The sequence below is a fragment of the Anomaloglossus baeobatrachus genome, chromosome 9 (assembly GCF_048569485.1).
Source record: "Anomaloglossus baeobatrachus isolate aAnoBae1 chromosome 9, aAnoBae1.hap1, whole genome shotgun sequence".
In the NCBI taxonomy this organism is placed as follows: Eukaryota; Metazoa; Chordata; class Amphibia; order Anura; family Aromobatidae; genus Anomaloglossus; species Anomaloglossus baeobatrachus.
The window spans coordinates 2644791-2668041 of NC_134361.1; the positions used below are offsets into that span (position 1 = coordinate 2644791).

The following is a 23251-nucleotide window of genomic DNA, read 5'->3' on the forward strand; positions in this document are numbered from 1 at the left end:
CTCTGCACTCTCCTCTCTGCACTCTCCTCTCTGCACTCTCCTCTCTGCACTCTCCTCTCTGCACTCTCCTCTCTGCACTCGCCTCTCTGCTCTCTCCTCTCTGCGATCTGCACTTTTCTCTCTGCGATCTGCACTCTGCTCCCTGCACTCTCCTCTCTGCACTCTCCTCTCTGCACTCTGTTCTCTGCTCTCTCCTCTCTGCACTCTCCTCCCTGCTCTCTGTACTCTCCTCTTTGCACTCTCCTCTCTGCACTCTCCTCTTTGCACTCTCCTCTTTGCACTCTCCTCTCTGCACTCTCCTCTCTGCACTCTCCTCTCTGCACTCTCCTCTCTGCACTCTGCTCCCTGCTCTTTCCTCCCTGCTCTCTCCTCTCTGCACTCTGCTCTCTCCTCTCTGCACTCTCCTCTCCACTCTCTCCTCTCTGCTCTCTCCTGTCTGCTCTCTCCTGTCTGCTCTCTCCTCTCTGCGATCTGCTCCCTGCACTCTGCTCCCTGCACTCTGCTCCCTGCACTCTCCTCTCTGCACGCTCCTCTCTGCTCTCTGCACTCTCCTCTCTGCACTCTCCTCTTTGCACTCTCCTCTTTGCACTCTCCTTTCTGCACTCTCCTCTCTGCACTCTCCTCTTTGCACTCTCCTCTTTGCACTCTCCTCTCTGCACTCTCCTCTCTGCACTCTCCTCCCTGCTCTCTGCACTCCCTTCTCTGCACTCTCCTCTCTGCTCCCTGCACTCTCCTCCCTGCTCTCTGCTCCCTGAACTCTCCTCTCTGCTCTATGCTCTCTCCTCCCTGCACTCTCCTCTCTGCTCCCTGCAATCTCTTCTCTGCACTCTCCTCTCTGCACTCTCCTCTCTCCTCTCTGCTCCCTGCACTCTCCTCTCTGCTCTCTGCACTCTGCTCCCTGCACTCTCCTCTCTGCACTCTCCTCTCTGCACTCTCCTCCCTGCACTCTGCTCCCTGCACTCTCCTCCCTGCACTCTCCTCTCTGCTCTCTCCTGTCTGCTTTCTCCTCTCTGCACTCTCCTGTCTGCTCTCTCCTCTCTGCGATCTGCACTTTTCTCTCTGAGATCTGCACTCTGCTCCCTGCACTCTCCTCTCTGCACTCTCCTCTCTGCACTCTGCTCTCTGCTCTCTCCTCTCTGCACGCTGCACTCTCCTCTCTGCACTCTCCTCTCTGCACTCTCCTCTTTGTACTCTCCTTTCTGCACTCTCCTCTCTGCACTCTTCTCCCTGCTCTCTCCTCTCTGCTCTCTCCTCTCTGCACTCTGCTCTCTCCTGTCTGCTCTCTCCTCTCTGCTCTCTCCTCTCTGCGATCTGCACTTTTCTCTCTTCGATCTGCACTCTGCTCCCTGCACTCTCCTCTCTGCACTCTCCTCTCTGCACTCTCCTCTCTGCACTCTCCTCTCTGCACTCTCCTCTCTGCACTCTCCTCCCTGCTCTCTCCTCTCTGCACTCTCCTGTCTGCTCTCTCCTCTCTGCGATCTGCACTTTTCTCTCTGCGATCTGCACTCTGCTCCCTGCACTCTCCTCTCTGCTCTCTCCTCTCTGCACTCTCCTCTCTGCACTCTCCTCTCTGAACTCTCCTCCCTGCACTCTCCTCTCTGCTCTCTGCTCCCTGCACTCTCCTCTCTTCACTCTGCACTCTCCTCCCTGCACTCTCTTCTCTGCACTCTGCTCCCTGCACTCTCCTCTCTGCACTCTCCTGTCTGCTCTCTCCTGTCTGCACTCTCCTGTCTGCACTCCCCTCCCTGCACTCTCCTCTCTGCACTCTGCTCCCTGCACTCTCCTCTCTGCACTCTGCTCCCTGCATTCTCCTCTCTGCTCTCTCCTCCCTGCACTCTCCTCTCTGCACTCTCCTCTCTGCTCTTTGCTCCCTGCACTCTCTTCCCTGCACTCTCCTCTCTGCTCTCTGCTCCCTGCACTCTCCTCTCTGCTCCCTGCACTCTGCTCTCTCCTCCCTGCTCTCTCCTCCCTGCTCTCTCCTCCCTGCTCTCTCCTCCCTGCACTCTCCTCCCTGCACTCTCCTCCCTGCACTCTGCTCCCTGCACTCTGCTCCCTGCACTCTCCTCTCTGCACTCTCCTCTGCACTCTGCTCCCTGCTCTTTCCTCCCTGCACTCTCCTCCCTGCACTCTCCTCCCTGCACTCTCCTCCCTGCACTCACCTCTCTGCTCTCTGCACTCTCCTCCCTGCTCTCTCCTCTCTGCACTCTCCTCCTTTCACTCCCCTCCCTGCACTCTCTTCTCTGCACTCTCTTCTCTGCACTCTCTTCTCTGCACTCTCTTCTCTGCACTCTCTTCTCTGCTCTCTCTTCTCTGCACTCTCCTCTCTGCACTCTCCTCCCTGCTCTCTCCTCTCTGCTTTTTGCTTTCTGCACTCTGCTCTCTGCACTCTGCTCCCTGCACTCTCCTCTCTGCACTCTCTTCTCTGCACTCTCTTCTCTGAACTCCCCTCTCTGCACTCTCCTCTCTGCACTCTCCTCTCTGCACTCTCCTCTCTCCTCTCTGCTCCCTGCACTCTCTTCTCTGCACTCTCCTCTCTGCACTCTCCTCTCTGCCCTCTCCTCTCTGCACTCTCCTCTCTGCTCCCTGCACTCTCTTCTCTGCACTCTCCTCTCTGCACTCTCCTCTCTGCTCTCTGCTCCCTGCACTCTCCTCTCTGCACTCTCCTCTCTGCACTCTCCTCTCTGCACTCTCCTCTCTACACTCTCCTCTCTGCTCTCTCCTCTCTGCACTCTCCTCCCTGCTCTCTGCACTCTCCTCTCTGCACTCTCCTCTCTGCACTCTCCTCTCTGCTCCCTACACTCTCCTCCCTGCTCTCTGCACTCTCCTCTCTGCACTCTCCTCTCTGCTCCCTGCACTCTCCTCCCTGCACTCTCCTCTCTGCTCCCTGCACTCTCCTCCCTGCACTCTCCTCCCTGCACTCTCCTCTCTGCTCTTTGCTCCCTGCACTCTCCTCTCTGCACTCTCCTCTGTGCACTCTCCTCTCTGCTCTCTGCACTCTCCTCTCTGCACTCTCCTCTCTGCTCCCTGCACTCTCATCTCTGCACTCTCCTCTCTGCACTCTCCTCTCTGCACTCTCCTCTCTGCACTCTCCTCTCTGCACTCTCCTCCCTGCACTCTCCTCTCTGCACTCTCCTCTCTGCATTCCCCTCTCTGCACTCCCCTCTCTGCACTCCCCTCTCTGCACTCTGCTCCCTGCACTCTCCTCCCTGCACTCTCCTCCCTGCACTTTCCTCTCTGCACTCTCCTCTCTGCACTCTCCTCTCTGCACTCTCCTCTCTGCACTTTCCTCCCTGCACTCTCCTCTCTGCACTCTGCTCTTTGCTCCCTGCACTCTCCTCTCTGCTCTCTCCTCTCTGCTCTCTCCTCTCTGCTCTCTCCTCTCTGCACTCTCCTCTCTGCACTCTCCTCTCTGCACTCTCCTGTCTGCTCTCTCCTCTCTACACTCTCCTCTCTGCTCTCCTCTCTGCACTCTCCTCCCTGCTCTCTGCACTCTCCTCTCTGCACTCTCCTCTCTGCACTCTCTTTTCTGCACTCTCTTCTCTGCACTCTTCTCTCTGCACTCTCCTCTCTGCACTCTCCTCTCTGCACTCTCCTCTCTGCACTCTGCTCCCTGCACTCTCCTCCCTGCACTCTCCTCCCTGCACTCTCCTCTCTGCACTCTCCTCTCTGCACTCTCCTCTCTGCACTCTCCTCTCTGCACTCTCCTCCCTGCACTCTCCTCTCTGCACTCTGCTCTTTGCTCCCTGCACTCTCCTCTCTGCTCTCTCCTCTCTGCTCTCTACTCTCTGCTCTCTCCTCTCTGCACTCTCCTCTCTGCACTCTCCTGTCTGCTCTCTCCTCTCTACACTCTCCTCTCTGCTCTCCTCTCTGCACTCTCCTGTCTGCTCTCTCCTCTCTACACTCTCCTCTCTGCTCTCCTCTCTGCACTCTCCTCCCTGCTCTCTGCACTCTCCTCTCTGCACTCTCCTCTCTGCACTCTCCTCTCTGCACTCTTCTCTCTGCACTCGCCTCTCTGCTCTCTCCTCTCTGCGATCTGCACTTTTCTCTCTGCGATCTGCACTCTGCTCCCTGCACTCTCTTCTCTGCACTCTCCTCTCTGCACTCTGTTCTCTGCTCTCTACTCTCTGCACTCTCCTCCCTGCTCTCTGTACTCTCCTCTTTGCACTCTCCTCTCTGCACTCTCCTCTTTGCACTCTCCTCTTTGCACTCTCCTCTTTGCACTCTCCTCTCTGCACTCTCCTCTCTGCACTCTCCTCTCTGCACTCTCCTCTCTGCACTCTGCTCCCTGCTCTTTCCTCCCTGCTCTCTCCTCTCTGCACTCTGCTCTCTCCTCTCTGCACTCTCCTCTCCGCTCTCTCCTCTCTGCTCTCTCCTGTCTGCTCTCTCCTGTCTGCTCTCTCCTGTCTGCTCTCTCCTCTCTGCGATCTGCTCCCTGCACTCTGCTCCCTGCACTCTGCTCCCTGCACTCTGCTCCCTGCACTCTGCTCCCTGCACTCTCCTCTCTGCACGCTCCTCTCTGCTCTCTGCACTCTCCTCTCTGCACTCTCCTCTTTGCACTCTCCTCTTTGCACTCTCCTTTCTGCACTCTCCTCTCTGCACTCTCCTCTTTGCACTCTCCTCTTTGCACTCTCCTCTCTGCACTCTCCTCTCTGCACTCTCCTCCCTGCTCTCTGCACTCCCTTCTCTGCACTCTCCTCTCTGCTCCCTGCACTCTCCTCCCTGCTCTCTGCTCCCTGAACTCTCCTCTCTGTTCTATGCTCTCTCCTCCCTGCACTCTCCTCTCTGCTCCCTGCAATCTCTTCTCTGCACTCTCCTCTCTGCACTCTCCTCTCTCCTCTCTGCTCCCTGCACTCTCCGCTCTGCTCTCTGCACTCTGCTCCCTGCACTCTCCTCTCTGCACTCTCCTCTCTGCACTCTCCTCCCTGCACTCTGCTCCCTGCACTCTCCTCCCTGCTCTCTGCTCCCTGAACTCTCCTCTCTGTTCTATGCTCTCTCCTCCCTGCACTCTCCTCTCTGCTCCCTGCAATCTCTTCTCTGCACTCTCCTCTCTGCACTCTCCTCTCTGCTCCCTGCACTCTCCGCTCTGCTCTCTGCACTCTGCTCCCTGCACTCTCCTCTCTGCACTCTCCTCTCTGCACTCTCCTCCCTGCACTCTGCTCCCTGCACTCTCCTCCCTGCACTCTCCTCTCTGCTCTCTTCTGTCTGCACTCTCCTCTCTGCACTCTCCTGTCTGCTCTCTCCTCTCTGCGATCTGCACTTTTCTCTCTGAGATCTGCACTCTGCTCCCTGCACTCTCCTCTCTGCACTCTCCTCTCTGCACTCTGCTCTCTGCTCTCTCCTCTCTGCACGCTGCACTCTCCTCTCTGCACTCTCCTCTCTGCACTCTCCTCTCTGCACTCTCCTCTCTGCACTCTCCTCTTTGTACTCTCCTTTCTGCACTCTCCTCTCTGCACTCTGCTCTCTCCTGTCTGCTCTCTCCTGTCTGCTCTCTCCTCTCTGCTCTCTCCTCTCTGCGATCTGCACTTTTCTCTCTTCGATCTGCACTCTGATCCCTGCACTCTGCTCCCTGCACTCTCCTCTCTGCACTCTCCTCTCTGCACTCTCCTCTCTGCACTCTCCTCTCTGCTCTCTCCTCTCTGCACTCTCCTCCCTGCTCTCTCCTCTCTGCACTCTCCTCTCTGCACTCTCCTGTCTGCTCTCTCCTCTCTGCGATCTGCACTTTTCTCTCTGCGATCTGCACTCTGCTCCCTGCACTCTCCTCTCTGCTCTCTCCTCTCTGCACTCTCCTCTCTGCACTCTCCTCTCTGAACTCTCCTCCCTGCACTCTCCTCTCTGCTCTCTGCTCCCTGCACTCTCCTCTCTTCACTCTGCACTCTCCTCCCTGCACTCTCTTCTCTGCACTCTCCTCCCTGCACTCTCCTCTCTGTTCTTTGCTCCCTGCACTCTCCTCTCTGCTCCCTGCACTCTGCTCTCTGCTGTCTGCACTCTCCTCCCTGCACTCTGCTCCCTGCTCTCTCCTCTCTGCACTCTCCTCTCTGCACTCTGCTCCCTGCTCTTTCCTCCCTGCTCTTTCCTCCCTTCACTCTCCTCTCTGCACTCTCCTCCCTGCACTCTCCTCTCTGCACTCTCCTCCTTTCACTCCCCTCCCTGCACTCTCTTCTCTGCACTCTCCTCTCTCCTCTCTGCACTCTCCTCTCTGCACTCTCCTCTCTGCACTCTCCTCTCTGCACTCTTCTTCCTGCTCTCTCCTCTCTGCACTCTCCTCTCTGCACTCTCCTCCTTTCACTCCCCTCCCTGCACTCTCTTCTCTGCATGCTCCTCTCTGCTCTCTGCACTCTCCTCTTTGCACTCTCCTCTCTGCACTCTCCTCTCTGCACTCTTCTTCCTGCTCTCTCCTCTCTGCTCTCTGCACTCTCCTCTCTGCTCTCTCCTCTCTGCGATCTGCACTTTTCTCTCTGCGATCTGCACTCTCCTCTCTGCACTCTCCTCTCTGCACTCTCCTCTCTGCTCTCTCCTCCCTGCACTCTGCTCTCTGCTTCCTATTCTCTGCTCCCTAATCTCTGCACTCTCCTCTCTGCATTCTCCTCTCTGCACTCTGCTCTCTGCACTCTGCTCTCTGCACTCTCCTCTCTGCACTTTGCTCCCTGATCTCTCCTCTCTGCACGCTCCTCTCTGCTCTCTGCACTCTCCTCTCTGCACTCTGCTCCCTGATCTCTCCTCTCTGCTCTCTCCTCTCTGCACTCTCCTCTCTGCACTCTCCTCTCTGCACTCTCCTCTCTGCTCTCTGCACTCTGCTCTCTCCTCTCTGCTCTCTCCTCTCTGCTCTCTCCTCTCTGCACTCTCCTCTCTGCACTCTCCTCTCTGCGATCTGCACTCTGCTCCCTGCACTCTCCTCTCTGCACTCTCCTCTCTGCACTCTGCTCTCTGCTCTCTCCTCTCTGCTCTTTGCACTCTCCTCTTTGCACTCTCCTCTCTGCACTCTCCTCTCTGCACTCTCCTCTCTGCACTCTCCTCTTTGCACTCTCCTCTCTGCACTCTCCTGTCTGCTCTCTCCTCTCTTCTCTCTGCGATCTGCACTCTCCTCTCTGCACTCTCCTTTCTGCTCTCTGCACTCTGCTCTCTCCTCTCTGCACTTTCCTCTCTGCTCTCTCCTGTCTGCTCTCTCCTCTCTGCTCTCTCCTCTTTGCACTCTCCTCTCTGCTCTCTCCTCCCTACTCTCTGCTCCCTGCACTCTGCTCTCTGCTTCCTATTCTCTGCTCCCTAATCTCTGCACTCTCCTCTCTGCATTCTCCTCTCTGCATTCTCCTCTCTGCACTCTCCTCTCTGCATTCTTCTCTCTGCACTCTCCTCTCTGCACTCTCCTCTTTGCACTCTCCTCTTTGCAGTCTCCTCTCTGCACTCTCCTCTTTGCACTCTCCTCTTTGCACTCTCCTCTCTGCACTCTCCTCTCTGCACTCTCCTCTCTGCACTCTCCTCTCTGCACTCTCCTCTCTGCACTCTGCTCCCTGATCTCTCCTCTCTGCACTCTGCTCCCTGATCTCTCCTCTCTGCACTCTCCTCTCTGCACTCTCTGCTCTCTCCTCTCTCCTCTCTGCACTCTCCTCTCTGCACTCTCCTCTCTGCACTCTCCTCTCTGCACTCTCCTTTCTGCTCTCTGCTCTCTCCTCTCTGCACTCTCCTCTCTGCTCTCTCCTGTCTGCTCTCTCCTCTCTGCGATCTGCACTTTTCTCTCTGCGATCTGCACTCTGCTCCCTGCACTCTCCTCTCTGCACTCTCCTGTCTGCTCTCTCCTGTCTGCACTCTCCTGTCTGCACTCTGCTCCCTGCACTCTCCTCTCTGCACTCTGCTCCCTGCACTCTCCTCTCTGCACTCTGCTCCCTGCACTCTCCTCTCTGCTCTCTCCTCCCTGCACTCTCCTCTCTGCACTCTCCTCTCTGCTCTTTGCTCCCTGCACTCTCTTCCCTGCACTCTCCTCTCTGCTCTCTGCTCCCTGCACTCTCCTCTCTGCTCCCTGCACTCTGCTCTCTCCTCCCTGCTCTCTCCTCCCTGCTCTCTCCTCCCTGCACTCTCCTCCCTGCACTCTCCTCCCTGCACTCTCCTCCCTGCACTCTGCACTCTGCTCCCTGCACTCTGCTCCCTGCAATCTCCTCTCTGCACTCTCCTCTGCACTCTGCTCCCTGCTCTTTCCTCCCTGCACTCTCCTCCCTGCACTCTCCTCCCTGCACTCTCCTCCCTGCACTCTCCTCCCTGCACTCACCTCTCTGCTCTCTGCACTCTCCTCCCTGCTCTCTCCTCTCTGCACTCTCCTCCTTTCACTCCCCTCCCTGCACTCTCTTCTCTGCACTCTCTTCTCTGCACTCTCTTCTCTGCACTCTCTTCTCTGCACTCTCTTCTCTGCTCTCTCTTCTCTGCACTCTCCTCTCTGCACTCTCCTCCCTGCTCTCTCCTCTCTGCTTTTTGCTCTCTGCACTCTGCTCTCTGCACTCTGCTCCCTGCAGTCTCCTCTCTGCACTCTCTTCTCTGCACTCTCTTCTCTGAACTCCCCTCTCTGCACTCTCCTCTCTGCACTCTCCTCTCTCCTCTCTGCTCCCTGCACTCTCTTCTCTGCACTCTCCTCTCTGCACTCTCCTCTCTGCCCTCTCCTCTCTGCACTCTCCTCTCTGCTCCCTGCACTCTCTTCTCTGCACTCTCCTCTCTGCACTCTCCTCTCTGCTCTCTGCTCCCTGCACTCTCCTCTCTGCACTCTCCTCTCTGCACTCTCCTCTCTGCACTCTCCTCTCTACACTCTCCTCTCTGCTCTCTCCTCTCTGCACTCTCCTCCCTGCTCGCTGCACTCTCCTCTCTGCACTCTCCTCTCTGCACTCTCCTCTCTGCACTCTCCTCTCTGCACTCTCCTCTCTGCTCCCTGCACTCTCCTCCCTGCTCTCTGCACTCTCCTCTCTGCACTCTCCTCTCTGCTCCCTGCACTCTCCTCCCTGCACTCTCCTCTCTGCTCCCTGCACTCTCCTCCCTGCACTCTCCTCCCTGCACTCTCCTCTCTGCTCTTTGCTCCCTGCACTCTCCTCTCTGCACTCTCCTCTGTGCACTCTCCTCTCTGCTCTCTGCACTCTCCTCTCTGCACTCTCCTCTCTGCACTCTCCTCTCTGCACTCTCCTCCCTGCACTCTCCTCCCTGCACTCTCCTCTCTGCATTCCCCTCTCTGCACTCCCCTCTCTGCACTCCCCTCTCTGCACTCTGCTCCCTGCACTCTGCTCCCTGCACTCTCCTCCCTGCACTCTCCTCCCTGCACTCTCCTCTCTGCACTCTCCTCTCTGCACTCTCCTCTCTGCACTCTCCTCTCTGCACTCTCCTCCCTGCACTCTCCTCTCTGCACTCTGCTCTTTGCTCCCTGCACTCTCCTCTCTGCTCTCTCCTCTCTGCTCTCTCCTCTCTGCTCTCTCCTCTCTGCACTCTCCTCTCTGCACTCTCCTCTCTGCACTCTCCTGTCTGCTCTCTCCTCTCTACACTCTCCTCTCTGCTCTCCTCTCTGCACTCTCCTCCCTGCTCTCTGCACTCTCCTCTCTGCACTCTCTTTTCTGCACTCTCTTCTCTGCACTCTCCTCTCTGCACTCTCCTCTCTGCACTCTCCTCTCTGCACTCTGCTCCCTGCACTCTCCTCCCTGCACTCTCCTCCCTGCACTCTCCTCTCTGCACTCTCCTCTCTGCACTCTCCTCTCTGCACTCTCCTCCCTGCACTCTCCTCTCTGCACTCTGCTCTTTGCTCCCTGCACTCTCCTCTCTGCTCTCTCCTCTCTGCTCTCTACTCTCTGCTCTCTCCTCTTTGCACTCTCCTCTCTGCACTCTCCTGTCTGCTCTCTCCTCTCTACACTCTCCTCTCTGCTCTCCTCTCTGCACTCTCCTCCCTGCTCTCTGCACTCTCCTCTCTGCACTCTCCTCTCTGCACTCTCTTCTCTGCACTCTCCTCTCTGCACTCTCCTCTCTGCACTCTCCTCTCTGCACTCTCCTCTCTGCACTCTCCTCTCTGCACTCGCCTCTCTGCTCTCTCCTCTCTGCGATCTGCACTTTTCTCTCTGCGATCTGCACTCTGCTCCCTGCACTCTCCTCTCTGCACTCTCCTCTCTGCACTCTGTTCTCTGCTCTCTCCTCTCTGCACTCTCCTCCCTGCTCTCTGTACTCTCCTCTTTGCACTCTCCTCTCTGCACTCTCCTCTTTGCACTCTCCTCTTTGCACTCTCCTCTCTGCACTCTCCTCTCTGCACTCTCCTCTCTGCACTCTCCTCTCTGCACTCTGCTCCCTGCTCTTTCCTCCCTGCTCTCTCCTCTCTGCACTCTGCTCTCTCCTCTCTGCACTCTCCTCTCCACTCTCTCCTCTCTGCTCTCTCCTGTCTGCTCTCTCCTGTCTGCTCTCTCCTCTCTGCGATCTGCTCCCTGCACTCTGCTCCCTGCACTCTGCTCCCTGCACTCTCCTCTCTGCACGCTCCTCTCTGCTCTCTGCACTCTCCTCTCTGCACTCTCCTCTTTGCACTCTCCTCTTTGCACTCTCCTTTCTGCACTCTCCTCTCTGCACTCTCCTCTTTGCACTCTCCTCTTTGCACTCTCCTCTCTGCACTCTCCTCTCTGCACTCTCCTCCCTGCTCTCTGCACTCCCTTCTCTGCACTCTCCTCTCTGCTCCCTGCACTCTCCTCCCTGCTCTCTGCTCCCTGAACTCTCCTCTCTGCTCTATGCTCTCTCCTCCCTGCACTCTCCTCTCTGCTCCCTGCAATCTCTTCTCTGCACTCTCCTCTCTGCACTCTCCTCTCTCCTCTCTGCTCCCTGCACTCTCCTCTCTGCTCTCTGCACTCTGCTCCCTGCACTCTCCTCTCTGCACTCTCCTCTCTGCACTCTCCTCCCTGCACTCTGCTCCCTGCACTCTCCTCCCTGCACTCTCCTCTCTGCTCTCTCCTGTCTGCTTTCTCCTCTCTGCACTCTCCTGTCTGCTCTCTCCTCTCTGCGATCTGCACTTTTCTCTCTGAGATCTGCACTCTGCTCCCTGCACTCTCCTCTCTGCACTCTCCTCTCTGCACTCTGCTCTCTGCTCTCTCCTCTCTGCACGCTGCACTCTCCTCTCTGCACTCTCCTCTCTGCACTCTCCTCTTTGTACTCTCCTTTCTGCACTCTCCTCTCTGCACTCTTCTCCCTGCTCTCTCCTCTCTGCTCTCTCCTCTCTGCACTCTGCTCTCTCCTGTCTGCTCTCTCCTCTCTGCTCTCTCCTCTCTGCGATCTGCACTTTTCTCTCTTCGATCTGCACTCTGCTCCCTGCACTCTGCTCCCTGCACTCTCCTCTCTGCACTCTCCTCTCTGCACTCTCCTCTCTGCACTCTCCTCTCTGCACTCTCCTCCCTGCTCTCTCCTCTCTGCACTCTCCTCTCTGCACTCTCCTGTCTGCTCTCTCCTCTCTGCGATCTGCACTTTTCTCTCTGCGATCTGCACTCTGCTCCCTGCACTCTCCTCTCTGCTCTCTCCTCTCTGCACTCTCCTCTCTGCACTCTCCTCTCTGAACTCTCCTCCCTGCACTCTCCTCTCTGCTCTCTGCTCCCTGCACTCTCCTCTCTTCACTCTGCACTCTCCTCCCTGCACTCTCTTCTCTGCACTCTGCTCCCTGCACTCTCCTCTCTGCACTCTCCTGTCTGCTCTCTCCTGTCTGCACTCTCCTGTCTGCACTCCCCTCCCTGCACTCTCCTCTCTGCACTCTGCTCCCTGCACTCTCCTCTCTGCACTCTGCTCCCTGCATTCTCCTCTCTGCTCTCTCCTCCCTGCACTCTCCTCTCTGCACTCTCCTCTCTGCTCTTTGCTCCCTGCACTCTCTTCCCTGCACTCTCCTCTCTGCTCTCTGCTCCCTGCACTCTCCTCTCTGCTCCCTGCACTCTGCTCTCTCCTCCCTGCTCTCTCCTCCCTGCTCTCTCCTCCCTGCTCTCTCCTCCCTGCACTCTCCTCCCTGCACTCTCCTCCCTGCACTCTGCTCCCTGCACTCTGCTCCCTGCACTCTCCTCTCTGCACTCTCCTCTGCACTCTGCTCCCTGCTCTTTCCTCCCTGCACTCTCCTCCCTGCACTCTCCTCCCTGCACTCTCCTCCCTGCACTCACCTCTCTGCTCTCTGCACTCTCCTCCCTGCTCTCTCCTCTCTGCACTCTCCTCCTTTCACTCCCCTCCCTGCACTCTCTTCTCTGCACTCTCTTCTCTGCACTCTCTTCTCTGCACTCTCTTCTCTGCACTCTCTTCTCTGCTCTCTCTTCTCTGCACTCTCCTCTCTGCACTCTCCTCCCTGCTCTCTCCTCTCTGCTTTTTGCTTTCTGCACTCTGCTCTCTGCACTCTGCTCCCTGCACTCTCCTCTCTGCACTCTCTTCTCTGCACTCTCTTCTCTGAACTCCCCTCTCTGCACTCTCCTCTCTGCACTCTCCTCTCTGCACTCTCCTCTCTCCTCTCTGCTCCCTGCACTCTCTTCTCTGCACTCTCCTCTCTGCACTCTCCTCTCTGCCCTCTCCTCTCTGCACTCTCCTCTCTGCTCCCTGCACTCTCTTCTCTGCACTCTCCTCTCTGCACTCTCCTCTCTGCTCTCTGCTCCCTGCACTCTCCTCTCTGCACTCTCCTCTCTGCACTCTCCTCTCTGCACTCTCCTCTCTACACTCTCCTCTCTGCTCTCTCCTCTCTGCACTCTCCTCCCTGCTCTCTGCACTCTCCTCTCTGCACTCTCCTCTCTGCACTCTCCTCTCTGCTCCCTGCACTCTCCTCCCTGCTCTCTGCACTCTCCTCTCTGCACTCTCCTCTCTGCTCCCTGCACTCTCCTCCCTGCACTCTCCTCTCTGCTCCCTGCACTCTCCTCCCTGCACTCTCCTCCCTGCACTCTCCTCTCTGCTCTTTGCTCCCTGCACTCTCCTCTCTGCACTCTCCTCTGTGCACTCTCCTCTCTGCTCTCTGCACTCTCCTCTCTGCACTCTCCTCTCTGCTCCCTGCACTCTCATCTCTGCACTCTCCTCTCTGCACTCTCCTCTCTGCACTCTCCTCTCTGCACTCTCCTCTCTGCACTCTCCTCCCTGCACTCTCCTCTCTGCACTCTCCTCTCTGCATTCCCCTCTCTGCACTCCCCTCTCTGCACTCCCCTCTCTGCACTCTGCTCCCTGCACTCTCCTCCCTGCACTCTCCTCCCTGCACTTTCCTCTCTGCACTCTCCTCTCTGCACTCTCCTCTCTGCACTCTCCTCTCTGCACTTTCCTCCCTGCACTCTCCTCTCTGCACTCTGCTCTTTGCTCCCTGCACTCTCCTCTCTGCTCTCTCCTCTCTGCTCTCTCCTCTCTGCTCTCTCCTCTCTGCACTCTCCTCTCTGCACTCTCCTCTCTGCACTCTCCTGTCTGCTCTCTCCTCTCTACACTCTCCTCTCTGCTCTCCTCTCTGCACTCTCCTCCCTGCTCTCTGCACTCTCCTCTCTGCACTCTCCTCTCTGCACTCTCTTTTCTGCACTCTCTTCTCTGCACTCTTCTCTCTGCACTCTCCTCTCTGCACTCTCCTCTCTGCACTCTCCTCTCTGCACTCTGCTCCCTGCACTCTCCTCCCTGCACTCTCCTCCCTGCACTCTCCTCTCTGCACTCTCCTCTCTGCACTCTCCTCTCTGCACTCTCCTCTCTGCACTCTCCTCCCTGCACTCTCCTCTCTGCACTCTGCTCTTTGCTCCCTGCACTCTCCTCTCTGCTCTCTCCTCTCTGCTCTCTACTCTCTGCTCTCTCCTCTCTGCACTCTCCTCTCTGCACTCTCCTGTCTGCTCTCTCCTCTCTACACTCTCCTCTCTGCTCTCCTCTCTGCACTCTCCTGTCTGCTCTCTCCTCTCTACACTCTCCTCTCTGCTCTCCTCTCTGCACTCTCCTCCCTGCTCTCTGCACTCTCCTCTCTGCACTCTCCTCTCTGCACTCTCCTCTCTGCACTCTTCTCTCTGCACTCGCCTCTCTGCTCTCTCCTCTCTGCGATCTGCACTTTTCTCTCTGCGATCTGCACTCTGCTCCCTGCACTCTCTTCTCTGCACTCTCCTCTCTGCACTCTGTTCTCTGCTCTCTACTCTCTGCACTCTCCTCCCTGCTCTCTGTACTCTCCTCTTTGCACTCTCCTCTCTGCACTCTCCTCTTTGCACTCTCCTCTTTGCACTCTCCTCTCTGCACTCTCCTCTCTGCACTCTCCTCTCTGCACTCTCCTCTCTGCACTCTCCTCTCTGCACTCTGCTCCCTGCTCTTTCCTCCCTGCTCTCTCCTCTCTGCACTCTGCTCTCTCCTCTCTGCACTCTCCTCTCCGCTCTCTCCTCTCTGCTCTCTCCTGTCTGCTCTCTCCTGTCTGCTCTCTCCTGTCTGCTCTCTCCTCTCTGTGATCTGCTCCCTGCACTCTGCTCCCTGCACTCTGCTCCCTGCACTCTGCTCCCTGCACTCTGCTCCCTGCACTCTCCTCTCTGCACGCTCCTCTCTGCTCTCTGCACTCTCCTCTCTGCACTCTCCTCTTTGCACTCTCCTCTTTGCACTCTCCTTTCTGCACTCTCCTCTCTGCACTCTCCTCTTTGCACTCTCCTCTTTGCACTCTCCTCTCTGCACTCTCCTCTCTGCACTCTCCTCCCTGCTCTCTGCACTCCCTTCTCTGCACTCTCCTCTCTGCTCCCTGCACTCTCCTCCCTGCTCTCTGCTCCCTGAACTCTCCTCTCTGTTCTATGCTCTCTCCTCCCTGCACTCTCCTCTCTGCTCCCTGCAATCTCTTCTCTGCACTCTCCTCTCTGCACTCTCCTCTCTCCTCTCTGCTCCCTGCACTCTCCGCTCTGCTCTCTGCACTCTGCTCCCTGCACTCTCCTCTCTGCACTCTCCTCTCTGCACTCTCCTCCCTGCACTCTGCTCCCTGCACTCTCCTCCCTGCTCTCTGCTCCCTGAACTCTCCTCTCTGTTCTATGCTCTCTCCTCCCTGCACTCTCCTCTCTGCTCCCTGCAATCTCTTCTCTGCACTCTCCTCTCTGCACTCTCCTCTCTGCTCCCTGCACTCTCCGCTCTGCTCTCTGCACTCTGCTCCCTGCACTCTCCTCTCTGCACTCTCCTCTCTGCACTCTCCTCCCTGCACTCTGCTCCCTGCACTCTCCTCCCTGCACTCTCCTCTCTGCTCTCTTCTGTCTGCACTCTCCTCTCTGCACTCTCCTGTCTGCTCTCTCCTCTCTGCGATCTGCACTTTTCTCTCTGAGATCTGCACTCTGCTCCCTGCACTCTCCTCTCTGCACTCTCCTCTCTGCACTCTGCTCTCTGCTCTCTCCTCTCTGCACGCTGCACTCTCCTCTCTGCACTCTCCTCTCTGCACTCTCCTCTCTGCACTCTCCTCTCTGCACTCTCCTCTTTGTACTCTCCTTTCTGCACTCTCCTCTCTGCACTCTGCTCTCTCCTGTCTGCTCTCTCCTGTCTGCTCTCTCCTCTCTGCTCTCTCCTCTCTGCGATCTGCACTTTTCTCTCTTCGATCTGCACTCTGATCCCTGCACTCTGCTCCCTGCACTCTCCTCTCTGCACTCTCCTCTCTGCACTCTCCTCTCTGCACTCTCCTCTCTGCTCTCTCCTCTCTGCACTCTCCTCCCTGCTCTCTCCTCTCTGCACTCTCCTCTCTGCACTCTCCTGTCTGCTCTCTCCTCTCTGCGATCTGCACTTTTCTCTCTGCGATCTGCACTCTGCTCCCTGCACTCTCCTCTCTGCTCTCTCCTCTCTGCACTCTCCTCTCTGCACTCTCCTCTCTGAACTCTCCTCCCTGCACTCTCCTCTCTGCTCTCTGCTCCCTGCACTCTCCTCTCTTCACTCTGCACTCTCCTCCCTGCACTCTCTTCTCTGCACTCTCCTCCCTGCACTCTCCTCTCTGTTCTTTGCTCCCTGCACTCTCCTCTCTGCTCCCTGCACTCTGCTCTCTGCTGTCTGCACTCTCCTCCCTGCACTCTGCTCCCTGCTCTCTCCTCTCTGCACTCTCCTCTCTGCACTCTGCTCCCTGCTCTTTCCTCCCTGCTCTTTCCTCCCTTCACTCTCCTCTCTGCACTCTCCTCCCTGCACTCTCCTCTCTGCACTCTCCTCCTTTCACTCCCCTCCCTGCACTCTCTTCTCTGCACTCTCCTCTCTCCTCTCTGCACTCTCCTCTCTGCACTCTCCTCTCTGCACTCTCCTCTCTGCACTCTTCTTCCTGCTCTCTCCTCTCTGCACTCTCCTCTCTGCACTCTCCTCCTTTCACTCCCCTCCCTGCACTCTCTTCTCTGCATGCTCCTCTCTGCTCTCTGCACTCTCCTCTTTGCACTCTCCTCTCTGCACTCTCCTCTCTGCACTCTTCTTCCTGCTCTCTCCTCTCTGCTCTCTGCACTCTCCTCTCTGCTCTCTCCTCTCTGCGATCTGCACTCTGCTCCCTCCACTCTCCTCTCGGCACTCTCCTCTTTGCACTCTCCTCTCTGCACTCTCCTCTCTGCACTCTCCTCTCTGCACTCTCCTCTCTGCACTCTTCTTCCTGCTCTCTCCTCTCTCCTCCCTGCACTCTCCTCTCTGCACTCTCCTCCCTGCACTCTCTTCTCTGCACTCTCCTCCCTGCACTCTCCTCTCTGCTCTTTGCTCCCTGCACTCTCGTCTCTGCACTCTTCTCTCTGCTCCCTGCACACTCCTCTCTGCTCCCTGCACTCTGCTCCCTCCACTCTGCTCTCTGCTGTCTGCACTCTGCTCCCTGCATTCTGCTCTCTGCTGTCTGCACTCTGCTCCCTGCACTCTCCTCCCTGCACTCTGCTCCCTGCTCTCTTCTCTCTGCACTCTCCTCTCTGCACTCTGCTCCCTGCTCTTTCCTCCCTGCACTCTCCTCCCTGCACTCACCTCTCTGCTCTCTGCACTCTCCTCTCTGCACTCTCCTCTCTGCACTCTCCTCTCTGCTCCCTAATATCTGCACTCTCCTCTCTGCACTCTCCTCTCTGTGATCTGCCCTCTGATCTCTGCACTTTTCTCTCTGCGATCTGCACTCTGCTCTCTGCACTCTGCTCCCTGAACTCTGCACTCTGCTCTCTGCACTCTCCTCTCTGCACTCTCCTCTCTGCGATCTGCACTTTTCTCTCTCCGATCTGCACTCTCCTCTCTGCACTCTCCTCTCTGCACTCTCCTCTCTGCACTCTGTTCCCTGCGCGCTCCTCTCTGCACTCTCCTCTCTGCACTCTCCTCTGCACTCTCCTCTCTGCTCTGTCCTCCCTACTCTCTCCTCCCTACTCTCTGCTCCCTGCACTCTGCTGTCTGCTTCCTATTCTCTGCTCCCTAATCTCTGCACTCTCCTCTCTGCATTTTCCTCTCTGCATTCTCCTCTCTGCACTCTCCTTTCCGCACTCTCCTTTTTGCACTCTGCTCCCTGCTCTCTGCACTCTCCTCTCTGCACTCTCCTCTCTGCACTCTCCTCTCTGCACTCTCCTCTCTGCTCTCTCCTCCCTACTCTCTGCTCCCTGCACTCTGCTCTCTGCTTCCTATTCTCTGCTCCCTAATCTCTGCACTCTCCTCTCTGCATTCTCCTCTCTGCACTCTGCTCCCTGCTTTCTCCTCTCTGCACTCTCCTCTCTGCTCTCTGCACTCTCCTCTCTGCTCTCTCCTCTCTGCTCTCTCCTCTCTGCACTCTCCTCCCTGCACTCTCCTGTCTGCTCTCTCCTCTCTGCGATCTGCACTTTTCTCTCTGCGATCTGCACTCTGCTCCCTGCACTCTCCTCTCTGCACTCTGCTCTCTGCTCTCTCCTCTCTGCATGCTCCTCTCTGCTCTCTGCACTCTCCTCTTTGCACTCTCCTCTCTGCACTCTCCTCTCTGCACTCTCCTCTCTGCACTCTCCTCTCTGCACTCTTCTTCCTGCTCTCTCCTCTCTGCTCTCTGCACTCTCCTCTCTGCTCTCTCCTCTCTGCTCTCTCCTCTCTGCTCTCTCCTCTCTGCGATCTGCACTCTGTTCCCTCCACTCTCCTCTCGGCACTCTCCTCTTTGCACTCTCCTCTCTGCTCTCTGAACTCCCCTCTCTGCACTCTCCTCTCTGCACTCTCCTCTCTGCACTCTCCTCTCTGCACTCTCCTCCCTGCACTCTCCTCCCTGCACTCTCCTCTCTGCACTCTCCTCTCTGCACTCTCTTCTCTGCACTCTCTTCTCTGCACTCTCCTCCTGCACTCTCCTCTCTGCTCTTTGCTCCCTGCACTCTCGTCTCTGCACTCTTCTCTCTGCTCCCTGCACACTCCTCTCTGCTCCCTGCACTCTGCTCTCTGCTGTCTGCACTCTGCTCCCTGCACTCTGCTCTCTGCTGTCTGCACTCTGCTCCCTGCATTCTGCTCTCTGCTGTCTGCACTCTGCTCCCTGCACTCTCCTCCCTGCACTCTGCTCCCTGCTCTCTCCTCTCTGCACTCTCCTCTCTGCACTCTGTTCCCTGCTCTTTCCTCCCTGCACTCTCCTCCCTGCACTCACCTCTCTGCACTCTCCTCCCTGCTCTCTCCTCCTTTCACTCCCCTCCCTGCACTCTCCTCTCTGCACTCTCCTCTCTGCACTCTCCTCCCTGCACTCTCCTCCCTGCACTCTCCTCCCTGCACTCTCCTCCCTGCACTCTCCTCTCTGCACTCTCCTCCCTGCACTCTCCTCTCTGCACTCTCCTCCTTTCACTTCCCTCCCTGCACTCTCTTCTCTGCACTCTCCTCTCTGCACTCTCCTCTCTGCACTCTCCTCTCTGCACTCTCCTCCCTGCTCTCTCCTCTCTGCTTTTCGCTCCCTGCACTCTGCTCCCTGCACTCTGCTCCCTGCACTCTCCTCCCTGCACTCTCCTCTCTCCTCTCTGCTTTCTGCACTCTCCTCTCTGCTCCCTGCACTCTCCTCTCTGCTCTCTCCTCTCTGCACTCTCCTCTCTGCTCCCTGCACTCTCCTCTCTGCACTCTCCTCTCTGCACTCTCCTCTCTACACTCTCCTCCCTGCACTCTCCTCCCTGCACTCTCCTCCCTGCTCTCTGCTCCCTGAACTCTCCTCTCTGCTCTATGCACTCTCCTCTCTGCACTCTCCTCTCTGCTCTTTGCTCCCTGCACTCTCCTCTCTGCACTCTCCTCTGTGCACTCTCCTCTCTGCTCTCTGCACTCTCCTCTCTGCACTCTCCTCTCTGCACTCTCCTCTCTGCACTCTCCTCTCTGCACTCTTCTCCCTGCACTCTCCTTTCTGCACTCTCCTCCTTTCACTCCCCTCCCTGCACTCTCTTCTCTGCACTCTCCTCTCTGCACTCTCCTCTCTGCACTCTCCTCTCTGCACTCTCCTCCCTGCTCTCTCCTCTCTGCTTTTCGCTCCCTGCACTCTGCTCCCTGCACTCTGCTCCCTGCACTCTCCTCCCTGCACTCTGCTCCCTGCACTCTCCTCTCTGCTCCCTGCACTCTCCTCTCTGCTCTCTCCTCTCTGCACTCTCCTCTCTGCTCCCTGCACTCTCCTCTCTGCACTCTCCTCTCTACACTCTCCTCCCTGCACTCTCCTCCCTGCACTCTCCTCCCTGCTCTCTGAACTCTCCTCTCTGCTCTATGCACTCTCCTCCCTGCACTCTCCTCTCTGCACTCTCCTCTCTGCTCTTTGCTCCCTGCACTCTCCTCTCTGCACTCTCCTCTGTGCACTCTCCTCTCTGCTCTCTGCACTCTCCTCTCTGCACTCTCCTCTCTGCACTCTCCTCTCTGCACTCTGCTCCCTGCACTCTCCTCTCTGCACTCTCCTCTCTGCACTCTGCTCCCTGCACTCTGCTCCCTGCACTCTCCTCCCTGCACTCTCCTCTCTGCACTCTGCTCCCTGCACTCTGCTCCCTGCACTCTGCTCCCTGCACTCTCCTCCCTGCACTCTCCTCTCTGCACTCTCCTCCCTGCACTCTGATCCTTGCACTCTCCTCTCTGCACTCTCCTCTCTGCACTCTCCTCTCTGCACTCTCCTCCCTGCACTCTGCTCCCTGCACTCTGCTCCCTGCACTCTGCTCCCTGCACTCTCCTCTCTGCACTCTCCTCTCTGCTCCCTGCACTCTCCTCTCTGCACTCTCCTCTCTGCACTCTGCTCTTTGCTCCCTGCACTCTCCTCTCTCCTCTCTGCTCTTTGTTCCCTGCACTCCCCTCCCTGCACTCTCTTCTCTGCACTCTCCTCTCTGCTCTTTGCTCCTAGTCCTCCGTCTTTTCCTCCTTTGTATGAGGGGTTTCTCGCCCGTCGCCCCCCATTGTACAGCGCCACTGTATGTGCATGCTGATTGTGTACAAACCTTCCTTGACTCTGCTCACCGACATTCATGAAGTCTACCATCTCCTGTACAATATGATGAAGGACACGGCCTCCGAAGCTTTCTTGCTGTCCATTTTGCAGCACTTCCTGCTCATCCGCAACGACTATTACATCAGGTAGGACTCACTGGTTCCAGGTATTCTGCTGAGATACGAGGGGTTTCTTCTGATCACACTCCTGTCCGTGGATTCCACAGGAGCATTGTCCACGGCCACGTGGAGCTCAGCCAGCGACATTACACACACATTACATGTGGCATATTCTGATAATGCACAATTTTATGGGTTTTATGTGAAGTTCTACAGAGTTCTGCTAATGACACAAAGGAACAATCATGCTGCACACAGACCTCGCCCTCTGATGATAATGAGATGACTCTGCTGACCTCGCCCTCTGATGATAATGAGATGACTCTGCTGACCTCGCCCTCTGATGATAATGAGATGACTCTGCTGACCTCGCCCTCTGATGATAATGAGATGACTCTGCTGACCTCGCCCTCTGATGATGATGAGATGACTCTGCTGACCTCGCCCAATGATGATAATGAGATGACTATGGTGACCTCGCTCTCTGATGATAATGAGATGACTCTGCTGACCTCGCCCTCTGATGATAATGAGATGACTCTGCTGACCTCGCCCTCTGATGATAATGAGATGACTCTGCTGACCTCGCCCTCTGATGATAATGAGATGACTCTGCTGACCTCGCCCTCTGATGATAATGAGATAACTCTGCTGACCTCGCCCTCTGATGATAATGAGATGACTCTGCTGACCTCGCCCTCTGATGATGATGAGATGACTCTGCTGACCTCGCCCTCTGATGATAATGAGATGACTCTGCTGACCTCGCCCTCTGATGATAATGAGATGACTCTGCTGACCTCGCCCTCTGATGATGATGAGATGACTCTGCTGACCTCGCCCAATGATGATAATGAGATGACTATGGTGACCTCACACTCTGATGATAATGAGATGACTCTGCTGACCTCGCCCTCTGATGATAATGAGATGACTCTGCTGACCTCGCCCTCTGATGATAATGAGATGACTCTGCTGACCTCGCCCTCTGATGATAATGAGATGACTCTGCTGACCTCGCCCTCTGATGATAATGAGATAACTCTGCTGACCTCGCCCTCTGATGATAATGAGATGACTCTGCTGACCTCGCCCTCTGATGATGATGAGATGACTCTGCTGACCTCGCCCTCTGATGATGATGAGATGACTGCTGACCTCGCCCAATGATGATAATGAGATGACTATGGTGACCTCGCTCTCTGATGATAATGAGATGACTCTGCTGACCTCGCCCTCTGATGATAATGAGATAACTCTGCTGACCTCGCCCTCTGATGATGATGAGATGACTCTGCTGACCTCGCCCTCTGATGATGATGACATGACTCTGCTGACCTCGCCCTCTGATGATAATGAGATGACTCTGCTGACCTCACCCTCTGATGATGATGAGATGACTCTGCTGACCTCGCACTCTGATGATAATGAGATGACTCTGGTGACCCCGCCCTCTGATGATAATGAGATGACTCTGCTTACCCTGCCCTCTGATGATAATGAGATTACTCTGCTGACCTCGCCCTCTGATGATGATGAGATGACTCTGCTGACCTCGCCCTCTGATGATAATGAGATGACTCTGCTGACCTCACCCTCTGATGATGAGATGACTCTGCTGACCTCGCCCTCTGATGATGATGAGATGACTCTGCTGACCTCGCCCTCTGATGATAATGAGATGACTCTGCTGACCTCGCCCTCTGATGATGATGAGATGACTCTGCTGACCTCGCCCTCTGATGATGATGAGATGACTCTGCTGACCTCGCCCTCTGATGATAATGAGATGACTCTGCTGACCTCACCCTCTGATGATGAGATGACTCTGCTGACCTCGCCCTCTGATGATGATGAGATGACTCTGCTGACCTCGCCCTCTGATGATAATGAGATGACTCTGCTGACCTCGCCCTCTGATGATGATGAGATGACTCTGCTGACCTCACCCTCTGATGATAATGAGATAACTCTGCTGACCTCGCCCTCTGATGATAATGAGATGACTCTGCTGACCTCGCCCTCTGATGATAATGAGATGACTCTGGTGACCCCGCCCTCTGATGATAATGAGATGACTCTGCTGACCTCACACTCTGATGATAATGAGATGACTCTGCTGACCTCACCCTCTGATGATAATGAGATGACTCTGCTGACCTCACCCTCTGATGATAATGAGATTACTCTGCTGACCTCGCCCTCTGATGATAATGAGATGACTCTGCTGACCTCGCCCTCTGATGATAATGAGATGACTCTGGTGACCCCGCCCTCTGATGATAATGAGATGACTCTGCTTACCCTGCCCTCTGATGATAATGAGATGACTCTGCTGACCCTGCCGTGTTTCCTGGTGGTCCTCCCTTTTGGCGGATTCCCATGTTTTCTGGTGGCACCTCCTCTTTGATGGATTGCTGTGTTTCCTGGTGGCCCCTCCCCTTTGGAGTATTCTCATGGTTTCTGGTGACCCCTCCCCTTTGTAGTATTCTCGTGTTTTCTGGTGGCCCCTCCCCTTTGGCGGATACCTGTGTACCCTGCAGGTAGATGATTAGTAAAGCCCTGACATGTAATGATGTCGGCTCCAGATGAGGCTCCTGGGCTCTGCTCCCATGGAGACGTCTCTGCGCTGCACTTCTCCTCTCCGCTATATTTATCCGCTCGCAGCAGCTTCCGGTCCCGGTCCCGTATGCAGATGAGGCGTCGTCTTAATGCCTGTTGTAGAGGAGCTTTCATTCCTCCCAGACATTTGCACAATAACAATAGGGACAGATGTGAATTTTGAATATTCAGATGCATTCTTCTGTAGATTCCGCATTCTGCGCAATGATTAACATTTTTTATTTGCTGCTATAAAATGCGTTTCCAGCTGTAAGTG

The 23251-nt window shown here is 56.5% G+C and overlaps 1 protein-coding gene across 6 annotated transcripts in view; it reads left to right on the top strand.

Moving 5' to 3' along the window:
• Window positions 1-23251, top strand: part of DIAPH2 (diaphanous related formin 2) — a 1791241-nt gene that overhangs the window by 444165 nt on the left and 1323825 nt on the right. For all 6 annotated transcript variants that reach the window (XR_012725273.1, XR_012725274.1, XM_075323052.1 and 3 more), the window contains one exon: window positions 20284-20400. Coding sequence is in view for 4 of the 6 variants with exons in the window: in XM_075323052.1 (XP_075179167.1) it covers window positions 20284-20400 (117 nt within the window). In the remaining 2 variants the exon portion in view is untranslated. The remainder of the gene's footprint in view (window positions 1-20283; window positions 20401-23251) is intronic.